Genomic DNA, 24,252 nt, shown 5'->3' on the forward strand with positions numbered 1-24,252 from the left:
GGTTCGCCGATGATGGATATTCGGAGGACCTATGGTTTACGTGTTTAAACTCCGATCGTATAGTTGGGTCTATGCCTACTCTACGAATTCACATAAAAGGAAGATCTGACTAAGCAAGTTTCTGTGTTATTGAAAATCAGGAGAGAGAACCGAAGTCGGACTAAATTTTAAGGGTAAGTTATCTGTTTGGATATATGAGGTCTTGAAATCTCTCTTCTGATGCAAAATCATGGTGTAATGTGTATCCCCTCTTCTTCCGGTCATGGAATAGATGAAATAAATAAATAAATGGATTTTTGTTCAAGAATGAAATCTTATTGGAACTGTCCATATCCAGTTCATCCTTCGAAACCATATCACATTCCAGATCTTATGAAATAGGATGAATTGAGACGGTATTTTGTAAATACGTAATTATCTTGAATATATGAACTATTTCTTTATTTTCCGACGCACTGACGGTGATTCTCAAATATCACAAAATAAAATCTGATACGATGAGATAGAATGCAATAGAAATAAAGACACAGGGAACGAAACGGGTTACCCACTCTTAACGGTCAAAGCGAACCCTTTCATTTCGAATTAAATAATTCCGAATGAATCAAATCTCTCAAGTAGGATTCAAACCTACGACCAATATGTATGTGTTTTTCTCACCCGATTGTAAATAAAAACAAAAAGTAAATAATAAAATATTAAATATTAAAATAGTATTAATAATCGTTTACTAAATTTAATTAATTTTGAACTATATATACATTTTTAATATAATCTGGATATGTTTTACCAATTTTGTCGATGAGAATTATAATGAGTTAATTAAATGTAAGAGCATAAATGGATGTAATAAAAAAAAAAAATGGTATCTGTTGTATTAATTAATTAGCTAATCAGTTTAAATTTAAAAATATATATACTTTTACCTTCCAAACTAATTTTAAAAGTAATATTAACAATAAAAAAAAATTAAAAAATAGCGTTAATTTAAAATATATATTTTATAATTATATATACAAGCATATGTAGTTTAAGTTAATTTCATAATTAATTTTTAATTATTTATTCTCTAATAATTAAAATTTAAAAATATATATTAAAATTAAATTACAAATTTTAATTATTTGAAAATAAATAAATAAACATTTTACTTCTAAAAATAAAAATTTATTCAAATAAACGATTTAGAGAAGTTAAACTAATCAACTTTAAAAAAATTTAATGTTAAATTGAGTTGGATTAGTTATTTAATAATTATTATTTGGGTTGACAAATTTACAACTCGAATAATTGGATTGGATCTAAAAGAATGGCTCAGCCGAACCCACAAACACCCTATAATGACCCTTAAATAATTTAAATAACAAATAAATACAAATTAATTAAATAGGTAGGATAGTATAGAATATTAGTTATAAATGTAATGAATTAAAGTTTATTAAAATCTAAATAATGTATTGATATTTAATAATTGATAATATATAATTAGTAAGGACTAATATTAATTAATTAATTAATTAGATTATATTTTAGGTTTATTTTTGGGATATATATATCCAATATGACAAATTCTAATAATATTATTTTTCAATTTTGAGAAGTATGGGAGATTCCATTTTTGGGAAAAAAAAATTCTAAAAATAAATAAATAAATAAATAAAAATATAAAATATAAATGGTACACCTGCCTCGCATTCCCTGCTTCCGAATCCGCGCTATTACGTGGATCTACACATTTGGTCCGTCCCGTGACCGCTCTGTTCCTTTCAATCATCCATTCAATTCAATCAATTTGGAAATTCCATCTTCTTCTTCCTCATCTAATTTTCAATCCCTCCTCTGATTCCTGCAGACATCGGATCCTCCGGAGATCCTCCATGGATTCCTAAACTACGCGTTCTCGTCTGCTCTTGTTCTGCGCTTCCGCCGGTACGACTTTGATTCCTTGATCTATCTATCTTCTCCCTGGTTTCAATTCATCCATTTTATCCGAAAATTTATTCTGTTCTTAATCGTTGTAGGCTTTTTTTTTTTTTTTTTTTTTTTTCCTTTTGAAGGCCAAAAGTTACTGGCGATCTAAGAAAGGGAATATGTATTCACTGGAAAATATTGTTTTTTAGATATTGTGGTTTCATGTATTTTGCTGCTTTTGTGCGCTCACTTTGCATTGATCTTTAATTATAAGTTCATTTCAGTACGTTTCTTTGCACAAACAATTAGTTTCTTTTTAATGGATGCTACTAAACGAACATAAACGACGGGATGGTTATGATTTTAGTCTGAAACTGAATCATTTTCATCATAACCGAGAATCCTAAATACAGAGAATGCTTTTGTCAAAAGCTTGAATTGCTAAGATTATGTTGTCACATGAACACGCGAGTATGTACAGTTTTGTTACTTCTCAAGGCAAACACTAGCTTCAAATTTCTCACATTCGCGTATAGAGGACTAGCAGAAGAAGGAAGTTATGAGAAAAAAAGATATGGAGGACTGGAATAAATATAATCTCAGCTAGCGCACTAAAAATTTGAGGCTGCTGGAATGTGATTGTAAAAACTGACTGGTTAGCTATGCTAAACTGGATGCTAGGTAGCAGTTAAACGTCCATTTGGAAGCTCAGTATAGGTCAGAGCACGTAGATCCATTGCATCTCTCTCTCTCGCTAAATTTATAGTATTCTATGATCTCAAGGAACGAGGATGTTGATTAATTCAGCCTATTCTTTCAAGTCTTGTAAACGAACAATATTGTAGATTAACGGGCACAACAAACTCTTCCACCTCCCTTAAGCTCGTAACGTAAGATTCAATGCAGCGTAGTTGTTTTTGAGGTCCTTCATTAACATTTATACAAGGACCTACTTCTCATTTCATTATGTCAATTTTAGGATCTATGAACCTCTCCTGATTTGAGAATAAAATTTTGGAGCATGTTCTGCATTGATGGATATGATTGGTTGATCAGGAAGCTTGGTAGTTGGTTTCATCAGCTCTAAAAGAATAATTTACGTTGAAGTCCGATGTAGTTCATAATTGCATGAAAGAAGAATATATAGAGGTTGTGGCAGCTGGCGAGACATTTCATAGCCACCCTTGTCTCCCAAGCTTTGTCACTGCTCTGAAGAATTAATGAACCGGCAAACTTCAACACAAGAGAGCAGGAAGTACTAACCAAACCAAACCTATTTCCCATTGATAGGCTAGGTGCCAGGAGCTCACTTCCATGCCTGGCTATTATAATGAATAGTTGTGGCCATGGCACCCCCAAGGAATCTCAAGCACTTGTTTGAGAACTGACTGAAGTATTAACATTCATGGCATAGGGTTTGCAGTGTTGAACTTTTATTTGAAACCAATGATGTATTTTATTCACTGTTGAAATAAAAAAGTAAGGTTGCATATAAAGGTAACTTCCCCCTAAATTTGAAATATAAAGAAATTGTCATTGCTTCGTCTAGGATTGTGCTTTAGCATGGAGATGTGGAAGTTATGAGAACAGAGCGAAATATAATCCTGTGGTTAAATGTGTACACTTGATTTTCTATGCATATGATTTCATGTCAACGTGATTGCTTTTCTTTCCCGAATTATGCAGGTTCGTTGGTTTCCATGTAAATGGTCAACCTGAACAATAGCTCAGGCGATGACTATGCAAGTCTGACTCAAGAGCGAGGCTTCACACCATGCAACTGGTACCAAATAATGATGAAAATACAGATGATATTCTGGAACGTGCGCCCATTTTAAGTCAATTGGATTTTCTGCCACAGTCAGTGGGATCATCATCCTCTGCTGAGATTATAGCTATAGGGAGAGAGAGCTCTGGTAGTGATGATGATTCACACAATCTTAATGTTGATGAAACCAGTCATCTGGTGAATGCAGACCAACCACAATGTCGTATATGCCTTGACACTGGAGGTTTTTAACATTTCTTTCTGTTCAATATGTAATGCAATTTCATCAATTTCAATTAAGACTGTGTTCCACAAATATTATTTTAACAAAGCAAGAACATTACACTTACGTTCACTTGTAGGTTAAGACAGTGTCAGTACATGTATGTATATTCTGTTTTTCTTCTTCTGAAGCTTCGATTTACTATTTTTAGTATGAAAATGAATTTGGTTTCAGGAGAAGATTTAATTGCTCCATGCCACTGCAAAGGCACTCAAAAGTATGTCCATAGATCATGTCTTGATAATTGGAGGTCCACAAAGGTCAGTTTTCCCTCATTTCATATTGCTTCTCTACAGTTAAATCAACACTTTTTTTCTGGGGCCATGGACTGTGGTATCGAGTGCTACCAAATCATAAAACTTCCACGGGCTGATAACCTATCTAACACATCTCCTTTCATATATCTTTCAAACGTGTCAAATTCTAGAATGATCAAGTTTTCAAGTTTTTTTTTTTTTTTTATTCTAATCCATTTGAGTAATTGTATCAGGAGGGCTTTGCTTTTGCTCATTGTACAGAGTGCAGAGCTATGTTCGTGTTACGTGCAAATGTCCCTCCTGATCGCTGGTGGTTGAGACTGAAGTTTCAATTTCTTGTTGCTAGGGACCATGCGTTCATTTTCATTATTGTTCAACTGGTAAATTATTGTAATTATATGTTTAATTTGGCCATCCACTTTTCTGCCAAGGTGTTTAGTTCATGTTTGGCTAAATATCCTTCATTATCATTATGATATAAATTCATTTCATTGTTATGATTGATTTTTCTAGAGGGGTCTTCGCTATGTGCTTTGAACAGATTGTGGCATTCTTGGGGGTGTTGGTGTACAAATTCTACGGAGAGGAACTAAGGGAAATGTTTGGTTATGAAGAACACCCATATGGGTTCTATGCCATGGCTGGTATACTGAGGCTGCCAACTAATTCCTTACTTTTTATTCTTCTTTATATATGTATTGAATATTTTAGTGTAAGTGAATGTTCTCACACAATATTTTGGTTTCATTCGATTAGAAGAATTTAGGATTAGCAGTTGAACGAATCCTTGCCTGAAATCGAGTGCCGGCTTTAGGAAATGTAGTTGCTCTACTATCTATCTTTTTAATTCTTCGTTCTACAATTTCTTTTCTGCAGTCTTGGCGATCATCTTGGTTGGCTTACTCTATGGTTTCTTCATAGCCATTATATGCGGGCAGAGGATAAACGAACGCCACTACCATGTCCTTGCTAAGCAAGAACTGACAAAGGTCCAGTAACGATTTAAAGAGAATAATATTGTCAAGTTATTTCCATTTTATCTCATTTCATCTCTCCAATATGGGGAACTGTTGGGTTCCTTCATTCTTCTCAAATTGTCAAAATCCTTGTGCTTACTAAGCTGATAATAGCTTTCTTGGTTTCAGGAATATATAGTTGAAGATCGAGAACATAACAAGAACGTTCCTGAATTAGACCCCAGCCATGTTATGGAGCTAAGGATGTTGGGGCTGTATTAATCTGAAATTGGTGAATCCAACATTGGGCACTTGAAGGCTTCAAGTAAGGAACTCTATCCTGTATTCCTTTCCACTCCTATGTATCGCAAGTGGAGAATTAGTAAAAATATAGGTAGAGTTGGCTCACCATTACGTTGCATAATCTTTTGCAACTTGAGATTTTAATTTGTATTATACTGCAAGAATCCCCATATAATTGGAGGCTTTCATTTTTTGATCTCGTGATCTTAGACGTACTTTTGTGTTTGACCAAACAAAGCAAATTTTTCCTTCTGGTTTGATCTTGTTTGAACAAATAACTGCAATGAAAAACCTTAATATTTGAATGGTTTAAATTAGTACCTTCAATCATACATCATATAATTTATGCTCTGAAACTACAAACTATAGTTCAATTATTGAATTGTCCATTTGGATGACAGGCCAAGTTCGTCCATAGGTTTCTAATGATTTAATTTTAGTGTTTTGAATTAGGTTTTGATCCCCAAATTTTGAAATAATAAAATGTTGATGATGAACATCTCTCTCCTCTCATCTACTCTCCTCTCCAACCATGCCCTCTTCCCCTTCGTCTCTGTGGCGCTAACGACTTCCTGCTTCTTCTTCTCCATCTTATCCTCGTTCTTCTTCTCATGGAAACACCCAGATTTGAAAACAGAGAATCCTTTCTCTCGCTCACAAATATAAGAGAAAAAAGAGGGGGAAAAACAAAACAATCATTTGTTTTAAAACTGGCCTCGTTGTTTAGGCATATCCAATCCGAGCTGCAAATAGTTCAGAAGACCTTGATCATATTAACACCGAAAAGAAAAGATCTTACACCGATGTAAAACTTTATCCAACACGTTATGATATTTATATTCGTAATGAAAACAAAGTAGTGTCCATACGTAGGTGATATATCTTAAATAGAAAATTTATTTACAAAAATGACACTCCTATATTTTGAAAACGAAGTAGTGTCCAACAATGTACATGTAAATCAACGAGTTGACTCCCATATTTATGTTGCAACTTCTCGGGCATTGGTGTCAAGACCATATAATGGGTTAACTATGTCAACGGGATCAATTCGTCTTGCTTGCTTGGGGTTATGCCCCTTTAAGACTGGTAGCTACGCTCCTTGACTCAGTCTCATGAGCTTCTTGATAGCACTCTTTCCTCTTTTGGAGTATACAAAGGAGAGCCTAGCATGTGCTTAGACTTCTCAACCCCCATAATAAATTGATCTTCCGCTTAGACTTCTCAAAAAAAAGTTGTCTCCTGCAGCAAAGGATGCTCAATTATTTTATAGATGAATGCAGCAATTCATGTGAAAGCCCATGAGACAGATCTTTGATTGATTTATTTGTTTATTGGTTCAAAAAATTAATCGGATTAGAAGATCATCTTTACCTTTCGAGAAGCATAGATTACAGCTCTGTAGGTAAAGAACGTATCATCTACGCTATGAGAGACTCTCCCTGTCAACTCCACTAGGCTACCGAAGAAAATTGCACCCACTTGCACCTTCCCCGTCTATACACCCAAAGATTCTTGCCTTCCCTTTTCACAAATCACAACTACTGCAAGTCTTCATCAGACTTTATCTTTGACTGCATTCACACACAAAATAAATACAATAGATCTTCCTGGGAAGACCTTGCTTGCAATAGCTTCGAACTTTTCTTCCAACCCAAGCTGTCAACTCTTTTCTATCTTCTCAAAACGATGCTTTGTTCTGATCAGAATAATGATGTTTGCTTTGGCTAATAGACTTGGGAGAGCTTTAATTTGTGTTGACAAATTTATGTAGTCTATCCAAACCAAATTAGGATAAACCTAACCTAATCTAACCTAATCTAAAATAGCCTAAGCAACTGCTAATTTCCAAATCTCAAATTAAGCTACTCCACCCACTATGTTTCATGTTCTAATCTGAAATTGGGGTTGGAAAGAATCATGTTTTTTCCAATATTTAGATTTAAATTACAACATATAAGAAACAAAATATACAACACACCTGTGAATACTTGGAAGAACCAAATTATCCAAAAGGAAAAACATTTAAAAGCAAAGGTCGGAAAACAGTATACATATGTGATAAAATTCAAGATATACTGCTGCTAGTAGATATTATGTGTACTTTGGCAATGACGGACAAAGAGACATTTGATGAAGAACGCTCAGCTGGGCCAGCTGACATCTATACAAGCCCCTCCCCCTCGCTCGGCCATCTTGCTAATCAGTTATTGGTTGTCTTCTCTTCTATACATCAGTTTTACAAGGCAGGTCGAGCTGCAAATAGTTGTGCAGAGCACGTTAATAACATCTCAATTAATGACCAATAAATGAACCTTGGAAGTTTAAATTCCTTCCAAACTCTCTCCCAATCAAAATCATGGGCTGAGTCAAAGATTAGAAAGCAATTTACATTCACGACATAATCATGAATGGTGCAAGCTTAGCACCAAAGGATGCATACCTCAGATTATGAAATCCTTCCAGAACACTAGAAATTTCCAACCACAATGAAGAATGCAAAAACTAATTCCGTAAATTACAATACAATATAATTTCCAACAGAGAAAAATTGAGAACATTCTTCACTCGCCGATTTAAGAACCACCAGTTATGTGTTGCCATGGAATTTCTAACTATCGTTTCCCTAATTTTGAAACATAAAGAACAACTTACAATAGACGCCCGGACCAACTTGAAAAAAAAAAAATTCTTCAAAAGCTCACACCGTTGCACTCGCAATATGAATAGTTTCTTCGACCAAAATATGTAAACCACAATTTTTTAAGAAACGAGTATAAATAATCAAAAGAGGAAAGGAAACAGGCTAAGGATCGAGTAGAGGGTACCCCAAACAAAGATACAAAAGAATGATCTTCCAATAATTACACAAGGTTTTAAACACCACCACACAAGCTGCACACTAAAGCGTTAGAAGTTGAAAACTTATCTTCCTCACCATAAAGCGATGCAAACAACAATTTTGGAAATCACTCCCACATATATCAATCTCTAGAATACTTTCCGGCCCTCCCTCCTAGTTCATTAATTTGGAATCCATCATATGGGTTACAATGTGTTATCACTGTTTGAGACGACAACTATGTTTCTCATTACAATATGGAGTGAGAGAAAAGGGAGTAGAATACGTTATCAAACGAGAGTAGAATACTTGACAATCCGAAGGGTGTTAAGTTTATATATATTAACCCACATCAAAGGAACTTTCAAGTTAATTCTTTGATTTAAAAACCCTCAATCTATGTATATAAATAAGTCATGAGGTAAGATAATATATAATTGAGACTTCATCATAACGGCAGAAACGAATTTAATATAAGAAATAATAAGCACGAACCCAGATCAGCTGCCAATTTATTAGGGAAAGCAGAAAGCTCTCAGGTTTCCTCGTGGTCAGAGTGTTGGGAAGCCTCACATTCAGCCGAATTGGTCTCAACCTCCGGCTCAAGAGAAGGCAGATGGGCACCTATCATGAAGAAAATTATATATACATAAAAAAAAAGAATAAATTCAAAATGAAAATGCAACAAAAGAAGAGCAATACCTTGAATGAAGAAATGAGAAGAAGGCCAGCCACGGACGGTAGTGGTAGACAAGGATTGCTCTGGAGAGAGAGGGTTAGCGAAGTTGTGAAGAAGGTTGGCGATGGGAGGCAAATGGGAAGTAGAAGGCAAGGGAACCCAATATGAAGCACCGGGAACGAAGGGGAGCCAGTCAGGAGCCGACCGGCGAACAAGGATCCGTTGAATAGCGTCCTCAAGGTTCCGGAGCAGGGGATCAGAGGAAGGAGATTCAGAGAGGTCGGTGAGATCGTTGTCGGGAGAGGAGGAGAACGTACGGCGGTCGAGAGATTGAAGGGGAGATAGACGAGGACGAAGAAGATTTAGGGTTAGGGTTAGGGTTAGGGATCGGGATTTGGAGAGAGAGAGAGACATAAGGATTTTTGCAGAGAAACGGAAGGAAGGAAGGAAGGAGAAACAGATGGAGAAAAAGCTAATTTAATTTAATTCTAAAATAACCGACCGGAAATGATAATATATAGCGTCGCAATGACACGTGTCAGATGACTGTGCATCGATCTAGGAAGCAAAAATTAAATGGTAATTAATTATTAAAATCAGTGGGCGTCTAATTATGGTATGGGAAAGGAATTTTTATTTATTTAAGGAAAATAATTCTTATTTATATTTCCTTATTTTAAATTGTATTAAAAAAATATATTTGATTTCAAATTAAATTATATACGTCTAAAATGGCCAAAAATTTCAAATTATTCAAAACCCATGTATATTTTTATTTAAACTATTATGATTTAAATTGTTTTAAATTAATTGATTGATTATTTAAAATATGTGATTTATATTAAAATCATACTACATAGTGCATTTTAATTATTTTTAATAAAATTTCATATTTTAAAATTTTGATTAGTAGGTTTTGTAATAGAATTAAAATGTTTTTTTTTAGTAAGTTTATATTTATGATGCATTTGAATATAGTATTATATTTAGAAATTGATTGAAAAATTAAATTATGATATTTGCTTGGATTGCATATCTTTCCTAATAAAATGATGTTTTTTTTTTCTTGTTTTTTTTTAACATAATTGCTATATATATAAATATATTAGATTTCAAAAAGTAAATTAGTTTTAATAGGATTTAAAATAAAATTGACAATATTGTCTATATTATCTTTAGGGAGACAGACGGTCAAGATATCCTATGTTCTCTATTTTTTATTCACTCTGAGATTCATGCTAGTTTCTAGCGTCTTTTGGATTGTCCTTCCTAAGAAAGATATTTGCACGGGACAATATTAAGATGAAGTGTCTATATTAGGGAATGTACTTCAAATGAGAATAAGATACGGAACGAATTAACTAAGATTAATAAACCCATTAATAAATTATAAACTACGAGCAAGCTGTTTATTGAGTATATTTTATATATGCATCCTTGCTACTTCAATTTTATTTTTAGGTAGAGTTGGATGTAGCGGTCGAGGTAGAGACACGTGTGAGCTATTCCTAAGTTCTTTGAGGCATTCCAAACAATTCTTTTTTTTCCTTTTGTACCAATTTAAGAATCGCCCTCTAAGAATCTTAATAAAATTTCGAAATTTTTAAAAATGAATGACATTTAAGTGTGAGTTATGTAGCGGTATTAAAGTGTATATTATACGTACGAAATTTATAATACTTTAATTTTGGTCTTGAATAACATTTTCAACTATTGTATGAAAATGCTTCCAAATTGGTGTTGTGTTTTGGATTTGAAGGATGAGGAAGGGTTCGGTGCCCTTAGGTCCGTTCCACTAGACTCAAAACTGGTAGAACCATCATAGATTGGAGGAATAGAAATTGATGATTTGGGTACGCTCATGGCAAACAAAACGAAGAATAGAGTATTACGTTCGAGAGAGGTCCAAACCCACCACTAGTAGATATTGTTCTTTCTATATTTCTCTTTCGAGTTTACTCTCAAAGTTTTGAATCTCGAATCGAGACTAAAAAATTTAATATGAAAATAAATAAAAGATGAAAATCTGGTGAAATTTAAATAGAAATAAAGACATAATAAAAACACTAAAATTAAATGTAAAAAAAAATCTTGGAACAACTTAAATTTATTATAACTTGGGTTTGAGATATACTTAGAAATCAAAATACAAATGACTCATTATAAAGATGGATTGACGCTTCGGAGATATACTTAGAAATCAAAATACAAATGACTCATTATAAAGATGGATTGACGTTTCGAAATGCTCCCCTCTATGACAATGCAGTTCTTAAACACTCTTCCAACTCGTCTATAAACAAAAGAAGGGAGAAATGGGTGAATATAAAATATGCAATAAGCAAATTACTTGTAAGTTCCACGGGATTTACTCTGAACTTTATGTCGGGATTTACTCTGAACTTTATGCTACTATTTGAGCATCTGATCGCTCGTAAATGTATATAGTAAAATGATACAAAATTGTCGATTCATAATATATATATATATTTTTTTGTTACTTTTGTTGATGGAAATTAGATGAGTTTTTGGTTTCAATTAATATCATTCAAATGGGTTTATGACTTTAAACTATTTAAACAAAATTTATGTAGAATATCAATTGTTGTCGAAAAAGAGAGAACAACAAGAAAATCAACAATAATAAGTAGATAAGTTATTAAACTTTGTGGTCGATTTTTACCCATTTTATAGAATTTGAAGCCCACTTTCAAGGGTCATGCCAATGATTAATCCATAATAAGTAAAATTCTTATTCAAATCTCTAAAATTTAAAACTGATTTTTAGTTTTCACTCAGTCTTTTTGAAAAAAAAAATAATTTCAAATTTTGGAACATTCCTAAAAAACTATAGCAAACAAATATCAAAAGAAGGATAACTTTCAAAAACTAAAAGAGTATTATCATTTTAACTTGGGGATTCAAATGGGAAAAACAAATACTAAACACAATCTAAGGCATAAATTAGAATCTACAGAAATTAGAAGCCCCACTCAAGAGTTTTAAATGATTACGACAAACTCGTTAAAGAGTATGAATTTGAATGATTCAAAATAATTACAACATACTCTTTAAAGAAAACCGACCCTACATGACATGCTCTTTAAAGAGTACCGACCCTACATTGGGAGGAAGGGAGAGAAATAGGCTCTATCGAGCCGCTTTCGAACCACCCCTAAAAAGAGTTATGAATAAAACCAAACCAAAACAAAAACACCCTCCTCCTGTTTTTTTTTTTTCATCTTTCTTACTAATTACTCCGTGTGGGATTGGGTTCCTAAATTCAATGGGATTTTGAGTCAGGAATCACGGATCTCCACAATGATAGGATATTGTTCATATTATCCCACTTTGAGCATAAGCTCACATGGCTATGCTTTCGTCTTCTCGAAAAGACCTCGTGCCAATAGAGATCTATGCCTTCCTTATAAACCCACGATCAACCCCTAAACTAGCCAATGTGGGACTCACTCCCAATAATCCTCAACAATCAACGTCAGGAATGAACGAGGATTACCAATTAGAAAGCATCCAGCTTGTCTCTCATACACACACCAAACAAACAAACAAGTACACGCAAAATCACAAATTCCATTCATCAAATCATTCACACCTGAGAAGAATCAAGCAACTTCGGTAGGTTTCATTCTGGAATCTGTCTATTTCAGAAATATTCTACCTGTCCAGAGGTAAAAGATATTTCTTAATTCTTATAACACACAGTAGATCAAGCAACTTGGTTTCAGGAAGCTGAAGAGCATACATATAAATTATATGTAAAATTCAACCAACTCATCGACAGCTTATTAAGAAATCTCAATATGGGTACAGCCAGAATCCACCTGTAACACAATAATCAAATACCAGATGCGTTCAAAGATGGAATACTTGTACTGGCATGCACTTTTAGTTTTGACCTCCTCACCATCTAAGAATGATGGCAAAAATCTATCTGCACAAACCATACAAAGACCAGTACCATTCAACGAAATCATATAATTAAACAATCTCTTTCTATAATATTCAATCACACCATATCCCGTGTCGATATTATGTCTCTCTGGAAGAAACGAGTCAATCCCTTCCTCCCCAGGAGAAAAAAACAGGAAGACTTAAAAAATGCCATATTTGCTTCGGATCAAATTCGAAACCTATCAACTCTAACAACTAATCAATTCACTGTGCGCCCATATTAGCAGGTAAGCATACTTTGAGTTCTGTGGCTAACCATACCCATTGGTGTAATGAAAACAGGCTCATTCATAGGAAATAGATAAAAGACCTTTACTCAGCTCGAGATACAATTCAATTTGGGTGTTCTAGCTTCTACTAATACAGTGGTGTAAAGGAGCGCTAGAAACTTTCTAAGTACAGTTTTTAAGTACTTTGAAAGTCATTCCAAATGGCACTAACTTGATTACCACCTTTATATTCTTAGCCCATATATTATTCTTATAACATAAACATAGCAAAGATAGTAATCGGAGCAGTGTTAAATCATTCAGCAAGCTGTATGCAAAAGGCTGGGTAGTAAAACTGCTGAAAAGTACCACAGCAGATGATAATTTATGCCGAGCAAACAAATTCAAATATACCATCCTTTTCTAAGTCTGAAACGGAGATTACATAAACCGAAACGATAACCTCATCGAACAAATGCTTCATTAAAAGCTGTCAAAATTCAACTGTTTTAACTAAAATTTACAATCATGTCTCGCAAATTCAAATCCCCTGAAGAAGAAAAACAGAAATAAAAGCAAATTACGATATATCCAAAACCCCAAAACTCAAATCCAAATTTTGATGAATTGAATTATACCTTACTCGTCGTAAATTCCGCCACTAACCAACCAACCAACCAACCAAATCCACTCGTAGCCTCCTTCAATACATGCCCCTGCTACTTTTTCAGAATTGACCCTAATGTGCCCAGAACAGCAAAAGCCAAAAGTGGGCTAACATCCAGGGTGTCGAATATTGGAGGGATTATATTCCGGAACAGGTTCAAGTACGGATCACAGAGATCACGAATTGCAGAGAGTGGCTGCCGGTCCCAAGGGATATTGGGGAACCAACTCAGCAAAACCCTAACCAGCAGAACCCCACTGTAAATATCCAGCCACTTGGCCAACCCCGCAGCCACCACCGTCAAAGGCGTGTTGAGATTTCCGCCAGGGCGGTCGACTAGTGCAGCGAAGAACAAAGAGCCAGCCGGCTGGAAGGCACCGAGCCCAGTACATGGATTTACGAGACATTGGGCAATCAAACTCGGCCAAACATTCTGAACCAGTTTGACAATCAAGGTCGAAAATGTTAAGGATATAGATAGAATAGTAGCAAGTACCCGGGTCGGACCGGTAAGGAGAGATCCAATCGGAATTTCTTCTGATTGATTGGAAAGTTTTGGTGAATAAGCAGAAGGCGATGAGGAAGCTAAAACCCTAAGGCCGTGATTTGGAGAGTTGGCGGTGCAGAAACGGAGGGGGAGCGGAGAAGGTAGTGGGCGGTTGAAGGAGTGGGAAGAAATGGCAATAGAAGGGTGGAGCTTCGGCGGGAGAACGGGGCGTCGGAGGGGCAGAGCTTGAGAAGCGATTAGGGAAGACGCCATAGTTGGGTGTGGTTTGTTTATCGGCAAAATTGAGGCCGCGGACGCAGAAATGTGAAGGGGGAAGATAATGTGGAAATAAAAATAATAACCTAATTTAAAATTTAAATTCATAATTCTTTTTTATATTTTCTAAATTAAAAAGATTTTGCAACCCATTCATCACTTTGAATTGGTGACCCGATCAACTCAATTTAACCCTCTATTTTCGATTTGGGTTGGACAATTCAACTCAACTTAACCCTGAGTTGGGTTAGGTTGGATTGTTGGATTTCTTTTTAATTATTTTAAAAGGTTTTATTATCTCCATATAATATTAATAATTAAAATTTCATAAAGTTTAAATATCAATTATAAATAACTCATCACAAACGTTAAATATTCTTAAATTTTTATGATGAAAGTCCCACATTGGCTAATTTAGGGAATGTTTGTAGGTTTATAATCAAATAATACTCTCTTCATTGTTATCAGCCTTTTGGTGAATCTCAAAACAAAGTTACGATCACTTATGCTCAAAGTTGACAATATCGTACCGTGGAGAGTTGTGTTCAATCTAGAATTATTATTTTTTTCTCTTCCTTTTTCTATTCCAATATCCAAAAACACGATAATTAATTACTTATAGTTGAGATTCAACCCATTATTTAATTCATAACTATAATAGTAGTTTTAATTGGTATCTAATTTTTAAACGTGCCAAACACATCTAAATATTAAAAACACGAACACCTCTTTTATTATTATTATTAAATTCTTTTGTTTTTGTAGATTTTATTTTTCACGTGACGGATTAAATCAACTAAACTTTAATTATTGATTTACAATTAGTTTACGGTATATAATTAGACCCAAAAAATGTGTTTATTTTATTTTTTGACATCTAATAAATTTTAAAATTTTAATTCTTTGTTATTTGATGTTGAAATTTGAATTTTGTGTGTAAGAATTTATTGAAAGTAATTAATTTAATTGAATTTATTGTTTTTTAGTGAAAGAATAAATGGAGAGGGAGAGTTTGGATTATCTTACCTGGCTGTTATATATTAAACATCCATTGGTTACAGCTATTGAAACCGTGTCATTGGTGGTTGCCTACATGTGATGATGATGTGGACTGCTCTTCTTCCTCTCTAATTTTCTCTTCATTTTATAATAAATATTAAACTTTCAATATAAACATCCCATTTTATCAATTACCTTTAATTAATTAATTAATTAATTAATTAATTAATTAATTAATTTCCTCTAGGTTTGGAGTAATGAATTATTCACCCAATTTTGAATTAATTTTAAATAAAATAAAGTAAAATTGCACGTTCATATGGCTAAAAAAACCCAATTATCCAATAAACTCGGAATACCCAACTCAAGCTATAGAGACCGGTTCATGGTCTAAAGAGTCCAACAGGTCGAGTTAGTACAACCCAATTCAACTCCGGTCCTCTTTTTCAAGATTATTATGAAAAATAATTTGTTAATTACTAAATAATATAAAATTGATTTGTAAATTTAATTTCGAGTTTGGTTCAAAAGATTTTTTTTTTTTTTTTTTTTTTTTTTTTTTTAACTCAATCGGATATAAATTATTAAAAAAAATGATCATAAACCGACTTGCTTTTGAATTTAAATTGATATAACTCCAAAATTTCAATAATTTTTTTTATTCCAAATCAACCATTGACAAAATAAAATAAAATAAGAGAGAGAAAGGGAGAGAGAGAGAGAGAGAGAGAGAGAAAGGGAGAGGTGGGATGTCTCCTCCGAGCTGAATAGTTAAATAGGATTGTTGTTTTGCTTGACCTTTATACTCCGTTTGGTGGTTTTTGCCGGGCCAGACAACCTACCAGTTGTTGCGGCTCTTTCAAGAGAGAGAAATTCCTTTTATACACACTCAAACACACACACACCCACAGATGACCCTCTGCTATGCTAATGGGATCTCACTCTCGCCTTCCCACCTGAATCACTACCGCCATTACTTCCTCCGATACCTTTGATTCACTCACTCATTCCTTTTTTTTTTTGTCTCTTACAGGTACTTTCTACTCTTAATCAATCATCCACCCCTTATCCGCATTCATATTTCTAGATCTTCCCCAATTTCGTACCACTTGCTAATGATTCCATGATCTGGGTTTTCCTATTTGATCTTTTTTAGCTGAGTTTTGACTGTTTATGGGTTCATTCCGAAATGGGTTACTCTTGGATTTTTTGTTCGATTGCAATCCGCTATGGAATCGGCCAGTTTCACATTCCTTCCATGGTTTTACTGCGTTTCTTTGATTTGAACTCTCTGGATTTCTTCAATTTGAAGAATGTGGGCTGTTTTATTTCATTAATTGTTCTGGGTTTCTCTTTGAGCTATGGATCTGTTACCTACTTATGCTTCTAGATTTGAAGTCGTTGGAAAAGATGCAATTAACCTTATGAGAGATGAAATTTTGGCTAACTCGATCCAGGAAAATGTATTTGAAGCCGAGTTTTCTTTTGTTCTTGGATATATTCAACTGCTTAAATCTTGCAACAAGCTTTGATTTCGGGTGCAGAAGGTCTATAAATGTGATAACCGGATCTCCTAGCCATTCACAGTCTTTTCCATTGCTTAATTTTTAGTTTTCTTGATGAACTTACTGTTCTTTCCATGGATTGGAACAATTTTTTGCCAGAGATTATCTTATTGACTCGTTCTTTCTCAAGAAGTGGGTAAACTTATGCTTATTGTTGCGTTCATTGTTTGAAGAAAAGTGTATAGAAAACTCATTATCTCTGTTGTTATCACTGCTGAAATGGAATCTGCTGCATTTATGGCCCCATGTTTTTCTTTTTGTAATTGAAATGGTTCTCCTGTGTTTTTTCTCTCTTTCTTATGCTATTGTTTTGTTCTTGTAGGACTCTTGCTTTCTAGTTTGATCTTGTAATAGTTGTCTTCACAATTTGCTTCTGTCCACCTGAGATTCTTTGAGCTAATTGATGGGTTCTAGATTCCCATCTCATCAACTTAGCAATGGCCTCTTCGTCTCGGGGAGGCCAGAGCAGCACAAAGAAAAGACTCCGACGATGAGTTCGGTGGCAATGCCCTACACCGGTGGCAATATTAAGAAGTCTGGAGAATTGGGGAAAATGTTTGATATTCCTACGGATGGCTCGAAGTCTAGGAAGTCTGGACCTCTCAATGTTGCTCCTACAAGGACTGGATCGTTTAGTGGTGCAACTCATTCAGGACCAATTATGCCAAATGCAGCCCCTCGGGCGGGTTATACCACCTCTGGTCCTATTTCTTCTGGCATGATGACTAGTTCAACCTCGTTCAAGAAGTCGACTTCTGGGCCACTAAACAAACATGGGGAGCCTGTAAAGAAAGTATCTGGCCCTCAATCAGGCGGAGTGACACGCCAAAACTCTGGACCTATTCCTTCAGTTCTGCCTGCTACTGGACTCATAACATCTGGTCCCATTTCTTCTGGTCCATTAAACTCATCTGGGGCACCTAAAAAAATGTCTGGTCCTTTGGAATCAATGGGTTCAATGAAAATAAATGGCCCTTCAATATCACAAAATCCGGCTGTGACCACCCTTAGCCCAGATGATGAATATTCCTTTGGAAAGAGCTTCCCAAAATTAATATTGTGGTCTGTGATTCTCATATTTGTCATGGGGCTAATTGCTGGTAGTTTTATTCTTGCTGCAGTTCACAATCCTGTTCTTCTCATTGTTGTAATTCTACTCTTTGGAGTAGTTGTTGCAATATTTACTTGGAACAGCTGTTACGGAAAGCGAGCTCTTATCGGTTTCATTTCTCAGAATCCTGATGCCGAACTTCGTACTGCAAAAAACGGCCAATATGTCAAAGTTTCTGGGGTATGTAGCCTAACAAAGTGTGGTTTCATAGTGGTGATAATAGCTAATTAGTACTCTTGATTGCATTGAAGTATTTTTCTGGCCTTTGATTCATTTAACTATTAATAAATATGGTTCGTGAGCTATACTCCTGTTGAAATGTAAATTTTCGGTGACAATATGCCATAAATATTACCGGAACTTCGATTTTATTGATGCCATAGTACCTCTCGAATTCTGCAGGTTGTTACATGTGGCAATGTGCCTCTCGAGTCATCCTTCCGTAAGGTTCCTAGATGCGTCTATACATCTACAAGTTTATATGAGTATCGAGGGTGGGGTTCGAAGCCTGCAAATCCTGGACATCGCCGATTCACATGGGGACTGAGATCATCGGAGGTAATATGCCTATTAAGCGATCAAATACGTTCGGTTGTTGACTTTTCTTCATTCCTTGATTTCATATAATACTAGTCTTTTCTTAGTGTTTTTTATTTCTGTTTGGCGATCCCTTTGATTCTAAAGTATATGGAGGATACTTAATAATGGATAGTTGTCACAATCATGCACACATTGGTTATGTTGGCTAGTAAAATGGTTTGGACTTTGAAGCCCTGATGGACCCATGGCTGATGAACGCGGTTTTCAAATATTCGAAATGACGGTGTTAAGAATCGAACGGAACGAATCCTTTGGAATTAGCAAATCCAAGTGGAGTACAATTACAAGTTGCAACACATGGTTTGCTTTAACTGGTTTCTTTGATGGAAAATGAACTTTCATCGAACCGAATTAAGTTATGAAAGTGACGGCCATACGAAAGATAGCCATAAGATCAGACCAAAAAGAGGCTCCAATTGGTAAGAGTAAGAACACAAAGGACAACTACAAGTACTCTTTTCCCTTTTCCTTTTAATGAGAATCTGATTAATAACTTGGTTGATAATTACACTTTATCCTTCTGAAACTTGCACTTCCATCTCAGAACGACTTCGAACGATCTCTTTTGGGAAGGTTTCAAGCAAGAAGGCATTTTTTATATTGCTGGTTATGAAAAACGTAGCTCGTTCTGAGTCGGGAAAGTCTTGGGCTTGGTTATCTTACGAAACGTAGAATGTTTGTCTTCTAGGTTCTAAGTTTTTAACCGAAGGGGATTGAAGATTTCGCATCGGTTGTATTCTCCTTGACATGAAATAATGAATGGAGTTGGCAAAAGCTTTACTCAAGAATGCTAAATTAATCTTCTGTGATCCCACATCGGTTGGAGAGGGAAACGAAGCATTCCTTATAAGGGTGTGAAAACCTCTCTCTAGAAGACGCATTTTAAAACCGTAAGACTGATGGCGATACGTAACGAGCTAAAGCGGATAATGTCTATTAGTGGTGGGCTTGGACTGTAATAAATGGTATTAGAGCCAAACATCGGGAGGTGTGCCAGCGAGGACACTGGTCCCCAAGTGGGTGGATTATGAGATAAGATGAGAACGAAACATTTCTTATAAGGGTGTAGAAACTTCTCCCTAGCAGACGCGTTTTAAAACCATGAGGCTGATGACAATACGTAACGGGCTAAAGCGGATAATATTTGTTAGCGGTGGGTTTGGACTTGGACTTGTACGGTTACATCTTCAAACTGAAAATTATGAATGCCAATGGGTCACCATCACCGGTAAGATTCTAGATTTGAAAGGATATTTGAAAGGTATTCAACTTTCCTCTCTATTCCCTCATCTTCACATCTCTAACAACAGCTTACCTATTGACAGAAGGTATGGCATGCCCCTCTTTATTTTGAGATCGTGAACTTGGCAACAACGTTAATGATCTTGAAACCTGAGTGTAACGGCCCAAGTCCACTGCTAACAGATACTTCCCTCGTTGGGCTTCTCCTCAAGGTTTTTAAAACTCGTCTGCTAGGGAGAGGTTTCCACACCCTTATAATGAATGCTTTGTTCTCCTCCCCAACCGACGTGAGATCTCACACCAAAAATGGATTTCTTTCATGTATAAACGCTTTTATCCTCAACACCAGAGAAGATCATTGGGGGAAAAAAATCCAGAAAAGTGAAAATCTTTCTTTTGGAGCAAGATCCAAGCCAACTTTAGAAATGCTATAATTATATGAATGATAATATTTTAATTTCATGAATCTGTTCTATACTTAAACTTCAAGATCAATATCAGAAAATTTATGTTGTTCTTATGTTTTTCTTCCATAGAGACACGTCGTGGACTTTTACATCTCGGATTTTCAGTCCGGATTGAGAGCCTTGGTTAAGACTGGTTATGGTGCTAGGGTGACTCCTTATGTTGATGACTCTTTTGTTGTTGATGTTAATCCATCAAACAAAGACTTATCTCCAGAGTTCGTTCGATGGCTCGGAAGGAGGAATCTTTCAAGCGATGATCGTGTAATGCGGTTAAAAGAAGGGTAAGCAACTTTTGTTCTTCTCTTACATGTAGACTCCTTGAATAGCCTCAGGGTTCAGTAAACTCATGGTTGTTATCCCTTGCTTTCTTTCCTACCACTGTATTTCAATAGTTGTTGCCCATTACAAGCTTTTATATTATGACTCAGTTTTGCTTCACCCGGGCCCAAGTTCCACTTCTAGCAAATATTGTCTGGGCTTTTCCTTTCGAGCTTCCCCTCAAGATTTTTAAAACGCGTTTGCTGGAGGGAGGTTTCCACATTCTTATAAAGAATGCTCCGTTCTCCTCTCCAACCGATCTGGGGTCTCACAATCCACCCACCTCCAGGGTCCAGCGTCCTCGGTGGCACTCGTTCCCTTCTCCAATCGATGTGGGACCCCCAATCCACCCCCCTCTGGGGCCCAATGTCCTTGCTGGCACACCTTCTCGTGTCCACCTCCCTTCAAGGCTCAGCCTCCTTGCTAGCACATCTCCTAGTGTCTGACTCTGATACTATTTGTAACAGCCCAAGTCCACCGCATCCAAATATTGTCCTCTTTGCGCTTTTCCTTTTAGGTTTCCCCTCAAGGTTTTAAAACGCGTATGCGAGGAAGAGATTTCCACCCTTATAAAGAATGTTTCATTCTCCTCAAACCTATTAGCTCATCTTTTGAAGATTGTGAGAGAATGGTTAAACAGCCAAACCAGCCAATATCTTATACAGGGGTACTGTTATCTAAACTTAAGATAGAACGTTCAACGACTGAAACGTTTATTTATTAGAAAGTTTCACATTTCCTATACCTGATATTCACTAACAGATTAGGCCTATTGATTTTTAAGGATAATGGTTATTCAGACTAGTGTGTTACTGTTACTATCAAATGCAGGTACATAAAGGAGGGTAGCACGGTTAGCGTGATGGGAGTTGTTCAGAGAAACGACAATGTGCTTATGATCGTCCCCCCACCCGAACCATTGACCACAGGATGCCAATGGGGCAAGTTCATTTTTCCAGCTAGCCTTGACGGTATCGTCCTCAGATGCGAGGACTCGTCAAAAGTCGATGTCATTCCTGTGTAGTGATATGTGCATAAGAAACTTGTTGAGGTATTACGGTTTCTTGAACAATATTTTGATGGTGTTGGTGCATCCACTGAACAACCAAAGAAGACATTAGGCATTTTTTCTTCTGCTCCCCACTTCTCTTGGCTTGATGTATAGTTTGTATTCATATTCCCTTTATATCTTCTTAGAGCTTGAAATTACATTGTTGGGTTTGTTTTTGTATGAAGAAGAAACACATTGAATCTTGAGCTGACTGACTGGTAGTCTTATGTGAAGAAATGCAAGTATTTTTGCCATGCCAATGCTGCTCTTTTATAGTCTTTATATCGCTCGAGAATATATATCTTAACTATTTAGGTCATGCTTCGGTTACCTTCAAAAGTTATGTTCACGTAAGTTAATTTAGTATCGGTCATGTTATTGTCTTTAGATTCTTGACAAGTAACACTGACGCAACGAGCCTAATTCTAATTGTTTTGTTCCGAAGCAAACCACGGGGCGGTTCGTCCTATTCAGATATTCACGACCAAGAAACACTGAATTCTCTTTCGGGTAGGCCCTGAAAGGAGAAGGAAGGCTGGAATGCCAACAGGCGTCTATTATTGAATTCACTCGACCTAATAGTACCCCATTTTTGGAACGTCTAGTGCCAAAGTCACTGAATGGGTAAGTCGCCAATCCAAGGAGATATACTAGGATGGATGAAACCTTTGTCTAGTAATTCTTGTAGTTGCGCCGTGAGTTCTTTTAGCTCGGTTGGCGCTATGCGGTAGGAGACTTTGGAAATAGGCCTAGTGTCGGGCTCGAGTTCTATAACAAAATCTACCGTTTGGAAAGGGGTTGTTCATGGTAGATCATGAATATGAATTTTAATTGTGCATTTTTTTTTGTCCATTAAGTTCCTGATCTGAATTTAAATTATTTTTATTGATTGAAAATGTTGGTTTGAGCACAATTTTATTTTCTATAAATTATTTTCATACACCTTTTTATTTGTTATTAAAATAGAAAAAGTTTAACAACTATAATATTTTAAATTATAAAAAATTTAAAATTGGAATAATGTGTGATTAAATCATTGACATATTATAATTTTTTCACCTTCAATTTAAATAATGCTCAAGTTTATATATTAATATAAGTCCTCAAAATTAAATTATTATAAATTTATAAAAAGTAAGGATCAAATAATTATTTTATTTGAACCATTTTCAAATTTTTAAAAGAAATGAGAAAATTCATTGAACAAACAATTAAAAAAAAACTTATTGCACAAACTACCACAAAAAAAAAAAAATTGTTAATTTATTATTGGTCAAATATTATTTTCATCCTTCTATTTTTAGATATATTATTATTATTATTATTATTTGTTTACTTTCAAATTTCATATGTGGAAATTTAATTATTAACTTGACTCTTTTCAATAAATTTTAAATTGGGAATTAAATTGAATAAATTATAGACTGGGCGATAGAGTACACCTAATGAATATTTTGTTTACGAACATCTAGTCCCGATATAGTTGAAAATGAGATATTGCATGTCTGCTAAGTAGGAATAGACGAATAGACGAATGACCCAATTTCCATGACTCGGCATGAATATAACAGTAAGAACGAATGATCAACGGACACTCTTAAATGTATCTTGGTGTATGAATTAGAAAATTATTAAAAGATTGCCGCAAATGATATGAGTTGGAGTATGAATGAAGTAAAGTTATATATTCAAATCTATCTCTAATTTAATGACTAACTCGATAAAAAAAATAAGAATATATAATTGAAAATGAGAATTAAAATAGCTACCCAAAACTCAGGTACCTCAACACCACAAGTACAGATCTTCTAAATTCAAACATAGACTTCACAACTGTAGCAGTATATCGGAGTTAGTCAGAGAAATAGTTTGCACAGACTCAAAATTTTTGGTTGGTTAGGTTGGTGACCGCGAACAGAAATAGGGTTCATAACCCAATCTAAACCAAGCCTCGGTTCTCCGATTGAGTTATTTTTTTTCATTATTAATAAAAAAATTAGCCGTGAATCGACACTAATCTTTAGTTTTTAAAAAATTTAACGACCTCAAATTAATTAATTTTTTTTTAACGTAACTCCGATTTAAATTGGATAATCTAAATTGATGGGATATGAAATGATAAAATTGGGGCCGTTGGATGGAAAATGAATTTTTCAATGGACAAATATGAAAAATACAATTAATTTATTTCATGGAATTTTGGGGGAAAAAAGGAGTGTACTGAATAGTGATGATTATCAATAATTACAAAGTTAATTATTTCCAATTCTGTTTTAGATTTTTATAATT

General features: G+C 35.1%; 4 protein-coding genes across 5 annotated transcripts; 2 read left to right on the forward strand and 2 right to left on the reverse strand.

Annotated features, from left to right (window-relative positions):
- The first annotated feature begins 1,678 nt into the window (after positions 1-1,678).
- On the forward strand, positions 1,679-5,674 carry LOC111790371 (uncharacterized). Of its 2 annotated transcripts, XM_023671255.2 has the most exons (8): positions 1,679-1,739; positions 1,853-1,929; positions 3,598-3,923; positions 4,137-4,222; positions 4,453-4,599; positions 4,761-4,863; positions 5,096-5,208; positions 5,365-5,674. In XM_023671255.2, the coding sequence occupies exons 3-8, from the start codon at positions 3,686-3,688 to the stop codon at positions 5,455-5,457; spliced, it is 780 nt and encodes a 259-aa protein (XP_023527023.1). In that variant the 5' UTR covers positions 1,679-1,739; positions 1,853-1,929; positions 3,598-3,685; the 3' UTR covers positions 5,458-5,674. The 2 variants fall into 2 exon arrangements, with proteins under 2 accessions (XP_023527023.1, XP_086977968.1); XM_087121842.1 differs by lacking the exon at positions 1,679-1,739 and having other exon boundaries at positions 1,746-1,929.
- Positions 5,675-7,380: 1,706 nt separating this feature from the next.
- LOC147793274 (uncharacterized) lies at positions 7,381-9,482 on the reverse strand. Its single transcript, XM_087121896.1, has 3 exons — positions 9,023-9,482; positions 8,816-8,944; positions 7,381-7,734 (listed from the first exon to the last, which is right to left on the reverse strand). The coding sequence occupies exons 1-2, from the start codon at positions 9,411-9,413 to the stop codon at positions 8,856-8,858; spliced, it is 480 nt and encodes a 159-aa protein (XP_086978022.1). The 5' UTR covers positions 9,414-9,482; the 3' UTR covers positions 7,381-7,734; positions 8,816-8,855.
- Positions 9,483-13,527: 4,045 nt separating this feature from the next.
- YLMG1-2 (YGGT family protein) lies at positions 13,528-14,648 on the reverse strand. The gene is made up of 2 exons (XM_023671259.2): positions 13,819-14,648; positions 13,528-13,730 (listed from the first exon to the last, which is right to left on the reverse strand). The coding sequence occupies exon 1, from the start codon at positions 14,605-14,607 to the stop codon at positions 13,900-13,902; it is 708 nt and encodes a 235-aa protein (XP_023527027.2). The 5' UTR covers positions 14,608-14,648; the 3' UTR covers positions 13,528-13,730; positions 13,819-13,899.
- A 1,669-nt stretch (positions 14,649-16,317) lies between these two features.
- Positions 16,318-22,223, forward strand: LOC111790353 (protein SHOU4-like). Its single transcript, XM_023671229.2, has 5 exons — positions 16,318-16,642; positions 17,497-18,465; positions 18,688-18,843; positions 20,664-20,875; positions 21,744-22,223. The coding sequence occupies exons 2-5, from the start codon at positions 17,578-17,580 to the stop codon at positions 21,934-21,936; spliced, it is 1,449 nt and encodes a 482-aa protein (XP_023526997.1). The 5' UTR covers positions 16,318-16,642; positions 17,497-17,577; the 3' UTR covers positions 21,937-22,223.
- The last annotated feature ends 2,029 nt before the right edge of the window (positions 22,224-24,252 follow it).

Source organism: Cucurbita pepo, chromosome 3 (genome assembly GCF_057944985.1).
Source record: "Cucurbita pepo subsp. pepo isolate OVF chromosome 3, ASM5794498v1, whole genome shotgun sequence".
NCBI lineage: Eukaryota > Viridiplantae > Streptophyta > Magnoliopsida > Cucurbitales > Cucurbitaceae > Cucurbita > Cucurbita pepo.